Raw genomic sequence first — 20,588 nt, 5'->3', positions numbered from 1 at the left:
CGAAGGACTAAAGAAGGGTCTGAGCCCACCATTTCTGCTGTATCTGCAAAGTGCTTCAACTTGAACCAACTTTCTTCCTATTCATATCACACATCAAGTGCTAAACTGTTAGCAAGCCTTAAAAAGTATATATCCACATTACTATCCAAAAGTTTTAAAAATTCATTTAAAGCTTATGGAATACGCACCTCTATAATTTGATCGAGCTCCATGTTTAAAACTTGATTTAACTAGGACTCACTGATTCCATCCCTAAATAGAGAAAAAAATATAGAAAGTACTAAAAAGAATAAAATCTAATCTAATAAAAGAACAATAGAAATAACAAAATCATAATTGCTTTGACTCAAAGCCTGAAAGAGTATAAAAACATCAGCTTCATCGATAAATATTTACATCATAGCAATTGGTCAAAATAAATTACAAAGAGACTAACATCTGTCAACACTCTCATCCTCTCTGGCGGCTTCTGCCTAGACTTTTCCATCAATGATGATCTTTGGAGTGTGGTTAGAGCTTTAGTATATTGTTGAAGGGATACCAAAGAGCAAAGCTAAGCAAAAAATAAGTAAACAATCTTAATCAGTGATGTTAGATTTCAATTTCATATTGTCTACTAAACAAAAACAAATCAACACATTATACCTCAAGGGGAATATATGTTGGTCGGTTCGACTTTCCAACATTCATACATGGTAGATCACCTAAGTAGCGGAGATCTATGTTCGACGATTAACAAAATAATCATACACGGTCACCTCCTCAGTATCATCACACTCCACCCTTTCTCTTTAATGTAACATAAAATATCCACACCACTAAAATCCTAACTTGCAAGATACAATATAACTCTACCAAGATTAATAACATAAATGTAAAAAATTAATGAACAATGACAAAAGAGGATAATGAAATACAGTTGGTCTTTGCACGGGAGGTCACTAAGCCCAGTAATTTTATACTCTTGATTCGATGGACTTGCTTTAATCCTCAAATTTTTCAGGGTTCTCTTGGCCTGTCCAAAATAATTAAATAAAAATGTTATTCCTGAAAATAAAAACTAATGAAACAACACAATGTATATTTGTCAAAGAATTTTCTTACCTTTACCTAGTCTAGAGAAAACAGATATTTTACATTCTGATTGGAAATGAGGAAGTCCACGACATGCCCAGGGTTAACTATCATTATGGTGTAGACATTTGGAACTTGTTTTGAATAAGTTAAACCCAATTATGAAGATTGAATTCCCTGCAAAAGAAATCACCAGAAGGAAGCAAGTCCAACCGACAGATGATACCTATGTTAAGTGATCAACCACTTTGGGTGGTTCTAAAACTAGAATGAAATCCCCAACAACCAAGAACACCTCCTCCTGCATCAGCAAAATTCTTCAGATCATTATGGAAGAATGATTGGCGCACAAGCAAACAGTCTCTGCAGATAAAAATTAATGTTAATAAATAATAACAGGCACAAAAAAAAAGATGAACCAAATTATTATCAAAATTCAATAATGATATTTATTTATGAAATAATAAGAATTTGGTATAAATCACACATTATTTAGTAGCGTGCTGCCTCAGAATAATATTAAGAACTCTTATTACTTCCTGATAGTTATTAGAATCCTATCCACAAAGAGCATTGACAATGGCTTGCAATGGAATCTTTGAAGAAAAATTAATCTCAACTTTAAAAGTTTTCAATTTATTTGGGCGCCTCATTCTCTTCTTGTTGTTCTAACTGATTTCTCCATGTCCATCAGGGATGACATTTCTATTATTTCTATCCATACATGTTCATAGAATTTTACAGAAAAAGTTACACAGCAAAAACATTTGCATATAAGCTAGTATTCAAAATGAAAAAACAAAACATGTGAACATGCCAACAGAGACAATATCCTCGAGAACAATAGTAAACTCAAGACGATTATGGGCAAGAGAGCCAAGGTAAAAAGAGTTTTCTCGCCATCATAAGCAAAATCCTTTCCGTTTGGTTCAAAATTATATGTCTCCTGAACCCTGTTAAGGACCTTTCTCCCTACACCCTTACCCTCTACAAGGCGTCCATCTTCATATGAAAGAGATACCTGGTCAAACATAGAGACTAGATACACCATCCATAGATAGAAAATTAATAATACAGAAGAAGCAAAAGGGCATACACTATACTAAAAAAAGTGACCATAAGTGTTTCCAACATTCACTCTGAAGTGATTAGTGAGAAGTCGCAACTTCATCCCTTTAGAAGCAAGACCATGCATGGCTATTGGAAGCCTCACGACATTCTGGTGAGGGAAGAATCGAAGGAAGAAAGGGAGGGAGCTCAACAGATGGAAAAATCAAAGGAAGAAAGGGAGGAAGCTCACATTGGTGCTGGTGAGGTCACAAGCAACGACAGTCGTCGATGATGTGCTTTCGAAGTAAGATCTGGGCAGTGGCGCTTTCAACCGTTTGTTGGAGGTGAAGAAAGACCTTGGCTCAAATTTGATACTATTTGATAAAATTTCAAAACTGTTTGTGAAAATGCCTCAAAGAACTTTAGATTTTTATTTTTGGTTTTGAAGCCCTTTAATATGGATTGTACATGTTCTAATTGTTTTTTAATCACTGATATAACTTCTTATTCGCTTTGTTTTCCATTTAAATCATAGAACCTAGCTTTTGCTACAATCCAAATCAATTAGAATGCACAATTTTGAAAAATAGATTTGAACTTTCAACTTTGCACCAGAAAAGTGACCTGAAATGAGTGGTTTGGTAATCAAAATTGTATGGAAGTAGCTTAAGTTTGAAATTGCAGTTTGGAACAACTTTATGTTGTGATTTTAGATGTGTCTAAACTCTAAAATCAGTCAAAAACATCTTGTAGTACAAATTCACTACTTCACTTCCAATTTTGACTAAAAATATGATGGTTTAAGAAGCAATTTTGCATATAGGCTCATATATGACTAAATGAACAGTGCTAGCAAGTTTTAAACATCATTTTGAACTTGTTCAACCTTTTAAACAGCACAAACTGAAATCACACCTTGGTATGGCCAATTATGCAATAAAACAATTCATCACACTACCAAAATTAGTTAGAATGCACAATTTTGAAAAATAGATTTGAACTTTCAACTTTCTACCAGAAAAGTGACCTGAAATGAGTGATTTGGTAATCAAAATTGTATGGAAGTAGCTTAAGTTCGAAATTGCATTTTGGAACAACTTTGTGTTGTGATTTTAGATGTGTCTAAACTCTAAAATGAGTCTAAAAGATCTTGGAGTACATATTCACTACTTCACTTACAATTTTGACTAAAAATGTAATGGTTTAAGAAGCAATTCTGCATATAGGCTCATATATGACCAAATGAATAGTGCTAGCAAGTTTTAAACATCATTTTGAACTTGTTCAACCTTTAAACATCACAAAAACTGCACAAACAGAAATCACACCTTGGTATGGCCAATTATGCAGTAAAACACTTCATCACACTACCAAAATCAGTTAGAATGCACAATTTTGAAAAATAGATTTGAACTTTCAACTTTGCACCAGAAAAGTGACCTAAAATGAGTGGTTTGGTAATCAAAATTGTATGGAAGTAGCTTAAGTTTGAAATTGCAGTTTGGAACAACTTCGTGTTGTGATTTTATATGTGTCTTAACTCTAAAATGAGTCAAAAACATCTTGCAGTACAAATTCACTACTTCACTTTCAATTTTGACTAAAAATATGATGGTTTAAGAAGCAATTCTGCATATAGGCTCATATATGACCAAATGAACAGTGTTAGCAAGTTTTAAACATCATTTTGAACCTGTTCAACCTTTTAAACAACATAAAAACTGCACAAACTGAAATCACACCTTGGTATGGCCAATTATGTAGTAAAACACTTCACCACCATACTAAAAGTAGTTAGAATGCACAATTTTGAAAAACATATTTGAATTTTCAATTTCACACCAGAAAATTGACCTGAATGAGTGACCTGAAATGGAACAGATTTGTCAAAGAATTTGCTTACCTTTACCCAGTCCTGAGAAAACGCATCTTTTACATTTTGATTGGAAATAAGGAAGTCCACCACAGGCCTTGGGGTAACTATCATTGTGGTTGAGACATTTGGAATTTGTTTTCAATAAGTTAAACCCAATTATAAGAAATCATCACAAGGAAGCAAGTCCAACCAACAAATGATACCTATGTTAAGAGTGACAAGCCACTCTAGGTGGTTCTAAAACTAGAATGAAATCCCTGACAACCAAGAACACCTCTTCTTACATCATCATAATTCTTCGAATCATTATGGAAGAATGACTGGCACACAAGCAAACAGCCTCTGCAGATAAAAATTATTGTTATCAAAATTCAATAATGATATTTATTTATGGAATAATAAGAATTTGGTATAAATCACACACTATATAGCAGCATGCTGCCTCAAAATGATATCAAGAACTCTTATTGCTTCCTGTTAATTATCATAATCATGTCCATGGGGAGCATTGACAATGGCTTGCGTTGGAATCTTTGAAGAAAAATTAATCTCAACTTTAAAAGTTTTCGCTCTATTTAGGCGCCTCATTCTCTTCTTGTCATTCTAACTGATTTCTCCATGTCTATCAGGGATGACATTTCTATTATTTCTATCCATACTCGTTCATAAAATTTTACATAAAAAGTTACACAACAAAGACATTCGCACATAAGCCAGTATTCAAAATGAAAAGAAAAACACGTGAACCTGCCAGCAGAGACAACATCCTAAAGAACAAGAGTAAACTCAAGACGATTACAGGCAAAAGAGCCAAGGTAAAAAGAGTTTTCTCGCCATCATATGCAAAATCCTTCACGTTTAGTTCAAAATTATATGTCTCCTAAACCTTGTCGAGGACCTTTTTCCCCACACCCTTACCCTTTACAGGGTGTCCATCTTCATACGAAAGAGATACCTACTCAAATATAGAGACTGAATACACCATCCAAATAGACAAAAAATTAATAATACAAAAGAAACAAAATGACATACACTATACTGAAAAAAATGACCGTTAGTGTTTCCAACATTCACTCTAAAGTGATTAGTGAGAAGTCCCAACTTTATGCCTTTAGAAGCAAGGCCACACCTGGTTATTGGAAGCCTCAAGACCTTTTTGTAAGGGAAGAACCAAAAGAAGAAAGGGAGTGAGCTCACAGTGGTGCTGGTGAGATCACAACCAAAGACAGTCGTTGTTGATGTGCTTTCAAAGGGAGATCTAGGCGGTGGTGGCTTCAACCGTTTGATGGAGGTGAAGAAAGACCTTGGCACTCTGTTTCACGAGCGAAGAAGAAGGAGAGGAGAGTGGAGTTGGCCGCACAAGTGACATGGTCGGACATCATACTCGCCGGCAGTTATTCTTATTAGAGGAGATGTGGCGACTGAGGGTCGTGAAGGGGTAGAAGATGAAGTGTGAAATCTCTTTTAAGAGGAGGAAGAAATGATTTAGGTTAAATAAAAAAATATGTTGCGATGCGAAAATGAGAGGAAAAACAAAATATTTTCACTTTTGGGTGGTTTTGTTTTTCATCCAAAAAAAATTTCTTTAATAAAAAGATATTTTTAATTTATTTGCGGTTTTAATAAAACCGCTAGAAATTTGTAGAGGTTTTAATAAAACTATAAGAAAATTATAAAGATTTTAAAACCGTCAAAAATAAACTCCTACTAAAATACATTATTTATAAAGATTTTAAAACCGTCAAAAATAAACTCCTACTAAAATACATTATTTTTGTAGTGTTTTATTCATTGATAATTAGTAATTTTCTTATTATATCTCTTACTATTTTTTTATTGTGATTATTATTCTTAAATGTCATTACATATTTGAATACAAAGTGTTGGAGTAAACGCATACTAAATGTAATATCTTTAGTCAATAGTGGAAATGTTGTTACCATAATTCATCTTAAGATAAATTTATTTTTCCGCATGGCACTTCATTCTACAACACTCCTCAACTAGATAACAATAAACACCGTACGCAAACAAATCCAACTCATAACAAAAGAATACAGGTATAGTACACATGACTCATCATCTAGTACTACCAAAGAATCACCAAACATATATTTTGACAAGTTATGAAGATATTCCTAGAACTCAAATATCGAAAAAATGAAAAAACTTTAGTGATGGAAAGAGATAGTAATTGATCAAAGGTGGTAGGCCAATCCCCATGGGACCTATACGGTGGCATGGGGAATAGGTTAGCTCGAGAGAACAAAAAAAAAGTAAACAGTATAAAAATGTAACGACAAGAGTGAGTCCCAAAGCAAGTGGAATAAAGCAAATAGACAACCCAACATTCGAGTTTGTATTATATAATAATGTCATTTCTCTGCCGTTGAACAGATAATCTGTCGCTTTTGTCTCTTCCCCGTTACTTCTTCCTCTCTCACATACACAAACACAAGCACACTGTCTTTTTAACTCCCAAACCACATTCACATTGATACCTCTTCTTTTTCCTCCTTCTGTTTGAATATTTCTCTCAGCATCTTCTCCTTCATTCACTTCCATTCCTTCTTCCTAATAATCATTACTCTCGAGACTCTTACATGCCCCAAATGGGTTCTAGAGCCCGTTGGCGACAGAGTTGGGCTCCACAGCCTTTGACACCCTTAATCGAAGGTCCTGGTCCTGAAATGCAAGAGGAGGGCACCAAGAAAGAGAGTTCATGGGAAGTCATTAGGGAATGGTTCAGAACTCAGAAGATATCTCCAGCTGGAAGCTTCTCACAATCATTCTATGGAACCATTCATGCCAAGACCCAAGATTTAAGGCTTTTGCTTGGTGTCTTGGGATGCCCTTTGGCCCCTATTCCCTCAGCTCATGATCCCACCCTTAGCATTCACATCAAAGACACTCCATTTGTATGCCCTCCCTCTCTCTCTCTCTCTCTCTCTCTACACTTCAATATGTTACCTTTCTTGTTTGGACAGAATTTAATGTAGTTTCTTTGGTGCTTTTAATGTTTTTGTCCTATCATAATTAACGTTCACTCATTTATCTTGATCTTTTAATAAGTAAACTATCAGAAAGTAACCTAAGAAACACCCAACACAAGCTACTGTATCTAAGTTTTGTCCTTTTTTTTCTTTGGTACACAAGTAAAGGTTTTAACTTGAATGTTTTGGTAGCTGCATTGTGGCTAATTTTGCAACCACATCAACTACTTGTATATATCAATATTCCTTTTTCTACACATGATTAAGAGTTTAGTGTTTAGTACTATCGATTTCAGTCCATGATGCATTTTCCATTAATGTGACATCACACAGGAAACTTCAACTGCCAAGTACATCATCCAACAGTATTTGGCTGCAACTGGGTGCCTCAAGCAGCAAAAGGACACCAAGAACATGTATGCCACTGGGATGGTGAAGATGATATGTTGTGAGACAGAGATTTCATCTGGGAAGAATGTTAAGTGCTTGGGAACAAGAAGCAGTGAAAATGGTTGCTTCGTACTTTGGCAGATGCTACCTGGTATGTGGTCACTTGAATTGGTGGTTGGTGATCACAAGGTGGTTGCAGGAAGCAATGGCAAAACTGTGTGGCGGCACACACCATGGCTAGGCACACATGCAGCTAAAGGACCCCAAAGACCCTTGCGCCGAATCATTCAGGTATAACAAAGAATCAAAATCATTAATTATAAGGACTAAAGAAAATGCATAGCACAATATTATAATTTTTTTAGTTTTTCTGTTGATTTGGTGGGTGGCTCATTAACTTGATTTGGTAGAGTGAACATTGAGATTGAATCATAATTTACTAAATATGTTAGAACTTGTCTTAGTACAGAGAGAAAGAGAGATTTGAAAAGAAAAAGTGATTTTGTTCACTGTTTTCTTCGGCATGATGCCAAACAAAAATTGAGCAAGTTGTGTTGATCTTATTGGTGATTTGTTTGGTGGGTAGACTTTATTTGTTGGAATTGGGAGATGGGGGGAACATAGGCTAGGAATAAAAGCATGTTGTGTAGCAAACAAATATAAAGATTGAAAAACAAAATTGAAATCCCAATGAATGAAGTGTATATATCGAGCTGACAATGATGGAGAAACTGTCCCATGCTTTACCCTACAATGTGGACTGGTTTTCTTCAAGAATTAGTATACTTCTATGCCACGTGACTGTCAATCTGACGTCATCTATGATTATTTTTATGGCTCATGAGTCATGATCTTGGGATTGCCACTTATTGCAGGTAGCTAAGGCTACCTTGGATTATCCTTTTGCTTTAACTTTTCCTTTTAATTCTGCACTTTATTCAACAGTGCTTCCTCCACTGCATTATTGCCCCTGCTTTCATGCCTAAATATTCCCTTTTTCATTTTGTACTTCTCTCACTCTTCACCTATTGTTTGTCATTGCATAGGATAACGCATCACATCCCTTTCCTTCCTTTATCAACACCAAGTTTTTCTTATTTCAAAAACATCGTAAAATCACAAAATAAATTCAATTTTTCATTTTTCGGACTGTTATAGATCTTGTCTTGTGGTATCCCTAAGCGAAAATTCCTTCCTTATACTACATTCATCATGGATGGTAAAGAAATCATAGGTCCATATCTATCTTAGAATTTTAACTGATGTCAATACAACTTATACATTAAAGATGGTTATAAATCATAAACATTCAAATAAAATAAGTAAATTTGTACTCGTTTTTAACGTATTGAACTAATATTTTAAAAATAAGTAGAGTTTTCATTTTTAAGAAAATAAATGAATTGTATTTACTCTACAAATAAATATCTATTTGAAAATTATTTCTTATGATTAACTAAGGTTACCCAATAATATCATGTAGCAATTGCAATTTTCTAAATACAATACTTTGATGGTGTACATTGCAGGGTTTGGATCCGAAGACCACAGCGAGTTTATTCACGAACGCGCAATGCTTGGGCGAGAACCGAATCGGGACCGTCGATTGCTTTGTTCTGAAGGTTTCCGCGGATCGTGCGGCGGTAGTTGAACGGAGCGAGGGTCCCGCAGAAGTGATAAGGCACATTCTCTATGGTTATTTTTGTCAAAAGAGTGGGCTCCTCATATACCTCGAAGACTCTCACCTCACACGGGTCCCAACGCAGGACAATGATACGGTGTTCTGGGAGACCACCACAGGGAGCAGCATCGGCGACTACAGAGACGTTGATGGCGTCCTCATCGCCCATCAAGGGCGCTCCATCGCGACCGTATTCCGGTTCGGCGAGCTCTCAATGCAGCACAGCCGAACCCGGATGGAAGAGATTTGGACCATTGATGATGTGATGTTCAACGTGCCTGGACTCTCCATGGACCATTTCATTCCTCCGTCAGATATCTTTAACAACATAAGTTCTCCATAATAACCTAACTTTATTAGAGGGGTTTGGTTTACTTTTTTTTTTTTTTAATTATGGTTTTCTCATTTTTAGAATTTAAAATAATTTTGATTTTGGTCTCCCAAATTCAAAAAGAAGTTTTAATCCCTCAAAATTAAAAAAAAATGATTTTAGTCCTTAAATAATAAATTTAAAAAGTTAAAATGAGTTTTTTTTTATGATTTATTGGTTAGGGTACATGGTTTCAGCTTGGGGTTCAAGGGTTAAAAACTATTTTTAATTACTTAAATTTAATGCTTAATGGCTAAAATTATGTTTTTTTTTCTAAATTTTAGGGACTAATTTTTCTTTTTAATTTGGGAGACAAAATCAGAATTATCTCAAATTTTAAAATTAAAAATCATAATTAAACCTTTTTTTCTTCCTTTTCTTGAGCAATGTGAATTGTAGTATTACTTAATTTTGGGGGTGGTATAATGAAAAGAATTGGTGGGAGAAGGTGTAATTTTACTTTTGGCTTTGTTGATGTTTGGTAATGTAAGGTTTTAGTTAGTATGTGTCAAGTCATTAAGGTGAAATGACAAATTGAAGGTGGGGTGGAATAAGTTGGTATAAGATAATGATGGCACATAATTATGTACTTCATTTGGAGAAAATTGTGGGATATTGAACAATTATGCCATTTAACAAAGTTTTTATGTTTAAGTATGCCTTTATAGTACTTTCCCATCATATACTATTCAGTACATTTCATAATATTTGAATCCAAAAGTGAATGCCAAACACTGAATCAAGAAGGTTTAACTCAGTTTGTTAAACAGTATATGAGTTATTAGAGATTTTGTATACTTAATTTTAACAATTTTCTATGAAAGAAAAACAAAAACTTTCTACCACGCTTTTTTTTTCACCATTTTAAAACTTTCTACCACGCTTTTTTTTTTTCACCATTTTTGTTCTTCTAAGTTCAATTTTATTTTATAATAAATTTCCTTTATCTTGATTTATCTAACATTTACAAATTGAATATGACATCAATTATAGTTTAATTATTTTTAACAATATGATAACGTTGTAATTGAAGTGATTAAAGTAATACTATTAATATAGATAAGATAATTCAAAATTATTTTCCAACGAATAAAAAATTAATTTTTAACAAATTTATTCTTAAAATAAATCTACTCTAAAATGGTTAACAGAAAGAAAAAAAAATTCAAAGAGATAAAAATGATTAAAATAATAATAAAGAAAATGAGATAAAAAGGATTAAAATAATAATAAAGAAAATATGATGACTCCATTACCTTTTTCAAAATAGGATTCATTATTAGTTTAGTGAAAAAATTTGTCTGAAATTTCAAACTAATCAATATAATTTGTTACGGTTCTCACCTCTTTTAACCAAAGTAACATTTTAATAAAAAACAATAACTTTTTACATTAATAAAAAAAAATAACCAAAGTAACCTTCAAGTAAAAACCTAATTACCAAAGTAACTTCTTCATTAATTTTAATTATACTTTTCACCTTTAATCAAAGTAACTTATTAATTATTGACAAAAACTCATTCAATAAAATTAAAGTTTCTAACTTTAGTCAAAGTAACTTCTCAATTAAAATGAAAACCTTGTACTCATATGATTATTATGTTATGTAAATTTAACATTATGTTAACTTGCTACAATGTAAAAGTCGTTATTTTTACTTGATTCAGAGACATAATGCATAGATAAAAATAAATTAGAACAATAATCAAAAGAACAAATAAATTTATTCCATCTAACCTTAGAATTGTTAAAGACAAAATCGTCTATGTATCAAAAAGCTCTCATGTTTTGAAGTTCAATCAAATAATATTAAATTAGATATTAATCAAAAAACAACTTAGGGTGAGAACACAAGGCTTGGAGCCTAAACCCCAAATATACACAACCTAGAACCAGAATCCCCATACATAAAAAAAACATAGGAAAAAACTTAGGTTCTAGGAAATAGAAAAACATCTAGGCTAAAACATCGAGACATGTACTTAAACGATGTTCTGCCTAAAAGCGTCCAAGAGAGATTGAGTTAAAAGCCTAATGCTTATAATACCTTGAATAGGTATTCAGCGTCTCTCGAAAACAAAATAGGTTGAGATAATGTCTCTGACAAAACATATTAAAAGACTTAGCCTTTGTTCACTTGAATGGATTTGGAGGAGAGTAATTAAGGGGATTTGAGAGGATTTGAAGATAATTTTTTTTTGTTTATTTAAGTGGATTTGGAGGTAAGTGAGTGTGGATTTAGAAGTAAAATTTGTGAGAATTAGTGTAGAATTTGATTGATATGACATATTAAAAAATTTACTTCCAAATTTACTTTCACTTATCTCCAAATCCACTCAAATAAACAACAAAAAAATTTATCTTCAAATCCTCTCAAATCCCTTCAATTACTCTCCTCCAAATCCATTCAAGTGAACAAAGCCTTAAGGATGAAAATGTATAGAAAGCTTGAGTAAGCTAAACATTATCTGTTTAAAAAAGACAAAAGCTAAAGAAAATTTTACTTAACTAAATGATGTCATGAGCTTAACAAATACCTCATCTTATGATGAAGTATATAACTATGCTTGGTATCTTAGAGAAAAGCGCTTAATCAAAAAATGCTACCTAACGGTAGAAAATCAAAAAGCACTTTGTTGTTCTGAACAAGCATTAAATGACATTAAATGCTTAACGTTCAAAAACAACAAAAGTGATAAGAAAAGACATATCTACTGCATGCACAATTTACTTTATTTTTGCAGATAAGCTATTCACAGAATGTTAGAGACATTAGAGACAAAGAAGATATTCAAAGAATGAGAAAGCACAAGTATTAAGACTATAAATTACAAACTCAGTCTAACGAACATATACCTATGAAGCCTATAAATAGAAGATCTCTCAAGAAGAAAATCAAGAGGATTTAAGAGCATAAGAAAAGAAAAGCTTATAACGACATATTCATCCTGAAAAGAAGAAGAGAAAGAGCTTAAGAAAAATAATAAATATAAGCTGAAGAGAAGAGAAGAGAAGAGAAAAAGAGAAAGAGATACTCTCAAGATTCATTGTCATATTGCTTATGATTGTAAGAGAAAAGATAGAAAACGCCTACGAGTGTTTAAACTACTTTGTATTGTAATTAAATCCTCTCTGTGAGAGATATAGTTTGAACTAGTTGTAAGCAATCATTGAGTGCAATTTTGAAGAGAATTAAAATACTTACAACTGAACTCTGTTTGGATTGAGGAATCTTAGCAAGGTTACTGAGTACAAGGAGTGGTGCAAATACTCAAAGGAAATCCTAGTTGAGGTTGCTAATTAATACTCAAAGGAGTGGTGTTAATTAATACTCAAAGGAAATCTCGGCTAAAGTTATTGAGTACTATGAGTGGTGCTAATATGCAAAGGAAATCTCGATAGGGTTCTTGAGTACCAGAATGGTGTTAATACTCATTTGTAATCGGGTAAAGATTATAGTGAGAGGAGACTGTATGTAGCTTAGTTGGAGTGAACCCGTATAAAATCTCTTCTGCAATTATTTTTTCTTTTACCTAAACAATCCTCTTGTAAAAAGCTACAGTCGTGCTTTATTTTCAAACACATGAATCATTCAAGCTAAACGATTTATTTCATAAAGGAAGTTTTTAACAAAATGTTGTAGTATATATATTCTAAATAGCATGTTAAAAGCATCTATTGTAAAATTTTATTAAATCGAGCCTACAATTATTTAAAAGAAGATTTCAAGAGCTCGATAATGTGCTATATCAGAAATTTTGCGAAAAGTTTCTCATTAACACTATTTAACGCCTCCCCACCTTCTAGTGTTTTTCGGGTACTTCACCAAGGCTTCACTTAGCCACTTCAAGTGTGATATAATCATTTCTTGTACTCAAAGAACTTACTAGGTCTGCATAGGACAATAAACGAGAGGCTAGCAAAATCATCATTGTATCCTCATCTACTTAACGTTTATATTTTGAAGTTCCAAACGTTTATATTTTGAAGTTCCATCAAAATAGAATTAAGCTCGACAAGGTGAATTTTGATTGACACAACATCCTTCATACTTAGCTTGAAGCGTTATATGTTCAACAATAACTTATTATAGACAAACTTCATCATGAAATGCTTCTCCATCCTTAACCAAACAATGTTAAAGTCTTCTCTTTCATAACCTGACATGTCTTTCTAGAACATATATATTCCATAAAAGTGGTGTGTACATAGCTTAGCAAAACTCTTATCTTAATTTGCTAAAGATTGAAAACTTCTTCTTGATTAAGTTCTTGTTCTTTAAATTAAAACCTATTTACTTACAAAACTCATCATTAATGTAAATAAAGATAAGAAATACCAGCAAGAATATATCGTTGAGGTAAAAAGAAAAAGAAATACTAACTTTGTAACTAGTGTGTCGAGTACTAAATAAAAGATCCAAAAACAATAAAAGAATTGTAAACTAATAAACAAATAAAAAATATTAGAGTTAAAAATGAAATAAGTAACAAAAAATGAAATAAAGAACAAAATACAAATAACAAAATAAATAAAATATCTTATATATTAAACAAAATAATTGTTAAATTATTTATAAATAGTAAATTTTACATGCTTTTTACAATGAGTGGTGTAACACATCCATCTTTATATGAAGTCACAATACAGTTATACATGAACTGTAATTACAACAAAAAGGCAGTTAACTCAAATAAACTTATATGCAAAACTTTGTGTACAAGATGATATAACACTCCGAATCATGATACAACTTTTCTTTATTTATTTTTGTGAGTACTTTGTTTAGGGGCAAACGTTTATCAATGATTTTCTTTTAAGTGGAGATGTTAATATTGTGATCCTAGTTCTACACATAGCTTCTATCTCGGAGACAAGTTACGAAAATTGATTTGAAAAAGATTTGAAAAATAGATTTGAATGTCTTGTCATCATACTTTTCCTATAGGTAACGTACTAAAGTCATATGGTTATTTTTGAATGACGAATCCCAAGTTAAAGTAGTTAAAATCCCACGTATAGAACAATAAGAAATAAAACTATTTTTATTATTTATTTATTATGATCAAAATTAATCTCTCAATTCGTACATCTCCTACCACCTTCCTAAAAATCGCTCTTAATTTTTTTTTAAAATTAAAAAAATCTAAAGGTTATTACGAGAAATTAAATGATTACCTTTTATAATACAATGAATAATCAAGAAATCCCTCTAATTTTGATCTCATGAATCTTATTACTTTATGATAAAAAGTATTTCATCTATGATCTGCTCTCTGTAACGTTCAAAAAGTTCCTAGATCGAAATCAAAATTGAAAAAGTAAATCATTTGATCATTAAGAAGTTATTCACTCACTTTGATAAAGTATTTCTTTATATGATTTCTCATAAAAAGTCACTCACTTGCAAAACATCCCAAATCTAAAAAGAAGAATAAGAAGTGTTGCTTCTTATACATTTTACTTCAATTATTTTTCGCAGTCTGTTGAAACGAACACTTTATAAAGAAACAAACATGTTAAACAAGCATATATAGCAATCTGATAGTTGAAAATCTATTTTCTGAATTCAAGTTTTCCGAACATACACTACGCATACGGTATATAATATGTTATAGAGAAATTGATCGTAACATGTGAAGCAATCTTTATAATTTGGTGTATAGTAGATAATATACCTTTAAAAAAGTTAAAGTCAAGAATACAAGTAAAGTTGTTGAAATGAGGGAAAGCTGGGAATACATATATAGGGTTTAAATGTAAGTAATGTATTAGATCCAAACCATGTTCAAAAGCTTATAGAGTTACGTATATTATAAAGTATTTCATTAAAATCTTTTGAGCCAGTAACTTTTGCTTTGTCGGAAAAATTATGAATTATTGTAGATATCTCCAAAAGACGTAGACCCTTTAGGTAAAGAATGGATTAAAGTTTGGAACCAAATGAACCATGTTACTTTGAATACCGGGACTTCTCTTCTTCCACGGTTGAAAATTAAAATGTGAGTCTAAGTCTCACATTGGATAGAAATAAGAAAATAGAACATTATATAAAGATCAGAGACTCATTAACTCGTTGTCTTAAAGTTTTAGATAAAGATTGGTGTCAATCCCTTATATAATTGGTGTGATAGTGTACTTTAATCAGCAGCTCGATCTCTTGATTTTGTTTTACTTTGTTCAGTTTCATTTTCTTCTTCATTTTATATTGTTCATCTTCTAGATATAATTTAAGTTTGAAATGTATACTTAAATTTCGAAATTCAAAAAATACTAAATTTTAAATTTCATTTAAAAGATTGTAAAATTTTAAAATTTACTGAACATTTCTTTCAAAACTCAGAATAAAATATTTATCTTTACCAAATTTTAAATTTTAGTGAACATCTCTTTATTTGAATTAACAAAATAAAATTTATTTTATTTGGATAAATTCTAATATAATAAATATTTAAATAAAATTGATTAAATATTTTAATATTTTACCATATAATTTATTAAAACAAAATAAGTAGAACACATTTCAAAACAATAAAAACAATAGAATTAAAAAAACAAATTTAAACATATATTTCCATATGAAATCCGATTAACATATATGAAATCCGGTTATTCAAATATTTATTATTAAAATTTCAAAATCCGTTAACATCGTTTAATTTTTTTTTAAAATTAAAATTTTGATAAATATTTTAATTATATAATTTTATTTTAAATATTTATTTGAATTAAAATAAAAATAAAAATTATTTTGTTTGGATCCAATTTAATTTAATAAAAATTTTAATAATTTATTAAATATTTTAATTAGTTTAATTTAATATTGTAATATAATTTATTATATTTTAATATTTTAACATATAATTTAATAAAGAAAAAATAAAACACATTAAAAATATAAAAAAAAAAGAATTTTAAAAAACTAATAAAACAAATTTTCACATGTATTTCCATCTGAAATCCAGTTATTCAATTTTTTATTCTTAAAACTTCATAATCCGGTTAACATTGTTTAATTTTTTTTTAAAAATTCAAATTTAATAAATATATTAATTATATAATTTCCTTTTAAATATTTATTTGAATTATAATAAAAATAAAAATTTATTTTATTTGAGTCAATTTTAATTTAAATAAAATTTATTAAATATTTAATTATTTTAATTTAATATTTAATATTTTAACATATAATTTATTAAAAAAAACAAGTAAAACACATCTCAAAAAATTAAAAAAACAAAGAAAAAACAATCAAAATAAAATTAAAATAAACAAACCAATACAATATTTTGAAATCTGGAAGAAGTGATAACTAGATCTCAAAATTTGAGTGAAATGAATATCGTATTTCAAAATTCAGAAGAAGTATTTGTCGAATTTCAAAATTTAGGAGATATGTTCACTGGTTTTCTCAATCCAATTAAGGGAAGAAAGGTGCGGCGTTAGGTTTAGATTAAGAAAAAGTAAGAGTAAAAGTGGGTGGTGCATGGGTGGGGTAATTATGGGAGTAAAAAAAAACTATTCTTTTCATTAAGGAAAAGTTTGAAGATTGTCTAATTTGGTATGCATTTTTACATGTCAAATTAGAGAAGGTGTAATATGTATTAGTTTGTTTAAGTGAAATTTATTGTGTTAATTTTAACTTAATTTACATAAATAAATTATTGGAGTGTATATCAGAAGAAGTAGATTAGTTGTTTGAGATGGAAGAGTCTAAGATAATAAGGTATTGGGAAAGTAAAGATGAATTGGTTGGAAAAGGTTGCCTTTTTCTTTTCACAACTGGTGAGGTTAGTTGAAATTAATTTGTGTGTGAAAAAGTAGTGACAGGAAATGTACTGATGTTGTAATGTATATACAAGTATGTGAGACCCGAGATGATTTACTTGAATGGGTGTGTAAGGTTGCATTTGGTTTTGGGTTTTTAATAATAATGTTAAGGTCTGATACAACAGTGGACAACAAGGAAGGAAGAGTTATGTGTTGTCATGTGACGATGGATGCAAGTGCCCCATGGGATGAATACTGAGAACATGAAGATCACCTCAAATGGTTGACTCGGACAATGACCATCATAAGGAATCCATATCACCCAAGTGGGCATTAGAGTGTCTAACTGCACACATACAACACTAAGAGTGGATATATGTCATCCAACTACATACCTTGTTGCTTGTGGTTGAACTTCGTCATATATGACATTGGCATCCTTCCTTCCCATGAGTGGAAAGTGCTCATATATCCATACTTATTCTAAATTAAATATTCACAATCATATTTATACACAAATAACCAAATAAAAACTTGCCCAAATAATGTATACTTTATATGTGTAATAGCTCGCATAACCACGTAACTACTTCGTTTGGACAAAGCTAGCATCCCCTAATTGGTCATGCATAAGGGTAACTATTATTGCTCCCCATGATTGGCCACCACACATCTGCAGATTGTAGAACAACTGAAAGTAGGACACATTAATTGATGTTGCACTTTTATATACAAATATGGTGCGTTTCACTAGGTGTAATAAGTAAGCTCTTAATGCACATTCCTATCTCTGATGGACACAACTCTCTTCATATACCTCTCAAAGCCCACTCAATCTGAAACTGCAAACATGATAGTGTTTAATCTCTGAACTCGTATCACTCAATCTTATGTTACACATGCCTGCCTCGGGTGGACACAACTCTCTTCATATACATCTTAAAGCCCACTCAATCTGACACTGCAAACATGATAGTGTCTAATCTTTGTACTCGCATCACCAATATCTACCTCGAGCAACTTCACCAACTTAAGCTTAAGGCACTACCAAAATCCAATACGCCATATAAACATAACTACCTCACAGTAGAGATATGCAATAATGCGACATATCATCTAAAGTGATGATCATTTTGCCTAATGGAAGGTGTAATGTATTTGTATCATGTTGTCAACTCTCCAAAATGATGAAATCAAACCTTTATCCACAACTTCATAACTAATGTTGTTAACAACAACAATCCAATATTAACAAGTAAACCCCCAATTTGTGGTTGAGGTTTCCTTAGTTTATTCAACTTGCAGCCATGATAGACTACTTTCAATTCTCTGTGATCCTTTAAGAAAATGTTTATTTGTTGTAATAATTGATTAACAGTAACAAATATACAACTTAAATATAGGGGTTTTGGTACTCACCTCACCCTCCTATAGTTTGACGACAACATGATATGCAAAGCTCACTGATAAGGGACACTCAATAGGTCCAGTTGGGAATTCATGTTGTACATAAACTCTAGTTGCACTTAATCATAGTCTCAATCACATTAGCATTAGCCCAAACTTCTTCATGATCCCCTTTACGAATATATGTCGTTGGACTCTGTCTCCTATCTCTTTGATATAAACATCCTCTTGTTCACACCATTTGTATATTACAAAACCGAGTTACTAATAAAATCATATAATTGCTTAATTAGTTTGATCAAATATGAAATAGTTTAATGTTTAAAAAAACAAATCTAAACCATAATACATTACTAAATGTATATTTCGTATCAATTTTTCGAATTAGAAATATATTCCAGATCTTCAATTCCATAACGTATTTTGAGATATTTAACATACTAGATTTCGTAGCTCGTAAATGTGATTTTGAATATAGAAGCATTTCTGATTGTACAATCTAACATGTAAAAATACATTTCAGATTGTACACTTTAAAATGCTTCTAGATCTAAAATCTTGTTGCGAACCGTAGAATCTAATATGTTACCTAAGATTACATATATTATAGATTTGAAAATTTGGATTATATACCTAATCCAAAAAAAAATCACATTACAAACATTTCTTCCCACAAATACACCCGAGTTAGCTGGTGAATGACAAAAACACCAAAACTCATGCCTAATTAACACGCGCATCGCGATACACTATGCAACAAGGTGGAACCACTTTTTTCTCCACAAGCTTTGACTGATGGAGGTGCATAGTGTTGAAGCTATAGAGGTGTAGACGTTGAAACTACAAACAATGAAAGTGCATGGAGTTTTGATTTCCACCAATGAAGATGTAGGTTGTGGTAGCCTTCCGACAATGGAGGTGTGACTTCAACAATGGAGGTGCAAATGTTGTATGGAAATGCGGTGGCTTGGGTTAGAAACCCTCGAATTGGGTCATTTTTCATATTAAAGTTTTTAATAATTTTGAAATTAAGGGTGTTGCTCCCTCCACCACCCCAAGTGCTTCTGCACCTCCTCACTATTTTCTTTTATTCCAAAAATACTCTACATCTTCCCATTATTTTCTTTTATTCCAAAAATACCCTACACCTCCCCACTATCCTCAACAATCTTTCTCTTTCTCTCTCTGCATTAATGGAACATTCATATGACTTAGATTTAAACTTGTGATATATTGCAAAATATAAAATTCAGAGGAAACTTCAATATTAATGCTTCTACCACTTCAATTTTATAAACTTAAAAGTTAGATGCAAATACAAAATAATAAACATAATAATATTAATAGTAAATAATATATACTAACTTTATAATGAAGAACTTTATAATAAAATATTATTATTATATACTAACTTTATAACGATGAAAGAACTAAATAAATTTCAAATCTTTAACAAATAACTTTTATTTTATTTTTTAAGTATTTAATAATATTTTTATATTATTTATCTAATAAATTAAATACTTTATTCAAGTTATTTGAGTCAAACATGTCGGTAAGTTAAAACATAATATAATGTTAAAAATTATAGATATTAAATGTAAAAAAAACACACATATATATATATAAACATTTTTCTAGAAATTTAGAACAAAATTTTACCATTTATTAAGTAATTTGAAGAAAAAAAAATATATTGAACAGTGAAAATAAGATTGAATTAAACTTATTTAAGGGAAAGTATAAATAAAAAAGTTTAAATATGAGCCATGTGAATGCTCCATTAATGTGAAGAGAGAAAGAGAAAGATTGTTGAATATATTGGAGAAGTGTAGGATATTCTTGGAATAAAAGAAAATAGTGAGAAGGTGTAGAGCATTTTTGGAATAAAAGAAAATAGTGAGGAGGTGCATGAGCACTTGGGGTGGTGGAGGGAACAACACCCTTAAACTAAGGGTAGCCAGGTAGTTTCCTTTG

General features: G+C 31.2%; 1 protein-coding gene and 1 pseudogene across 1 annotated transcript; one reads left to right on the top strand and one right to left on the bottom strand.

Moving 5' to 3' along the window:
- Window positions 1-296: 296 nt before the first annotated feature.
- LOC124838690 (protein argonaute 4-like) lies at window positions 297-5,369 on the bottom strand (annotated as a pseudogene).
- Window positions 5,370-6,400: 1,031 nt separating this feature from the next.
- Window positions 6,401-10,091, top strand: LOC124838697 (C-type mannose receptor (DUF620)). The gene is made up of 3 exons (XM_047314374.2): window positions 6,401-6,918; window positions 7,327-7,674; window positions 8,913-10,091. Exons 1-3 carry the CDS (start codon window positions 6,604-6,606, stop codon window positions 9,405-9,407), a joined length of 1,158 nt encoding a protein of 385 aa, XP_047170330.1. The 5' UTR covers window positions 6,401-6,603; the 3' UTR covers window positions 9,408-10,091.
- The last annotated feature ends 10,497 nt before the right edge of the window (window positions 10,092-20,588 follow it).

This window comes from Vigna umbellata, chromosome 3 (assembly GCF_029865625.1).
Source record: "Vigna umbellata cultivar VRB3 chromosome 3, Vumbellata_1.0, whole genome shotgun sequence".
NCBI lineage: Eukaryota > Viridiplantae > Streptophyta > Magnoliopsida > Fabales > Fabaceae > Vigna > Vigna umbellata.
Note: the sequence above shows the minus strand (reverse complement) of the source record. Positions and strands in the feature narration are given on the sequence as shown.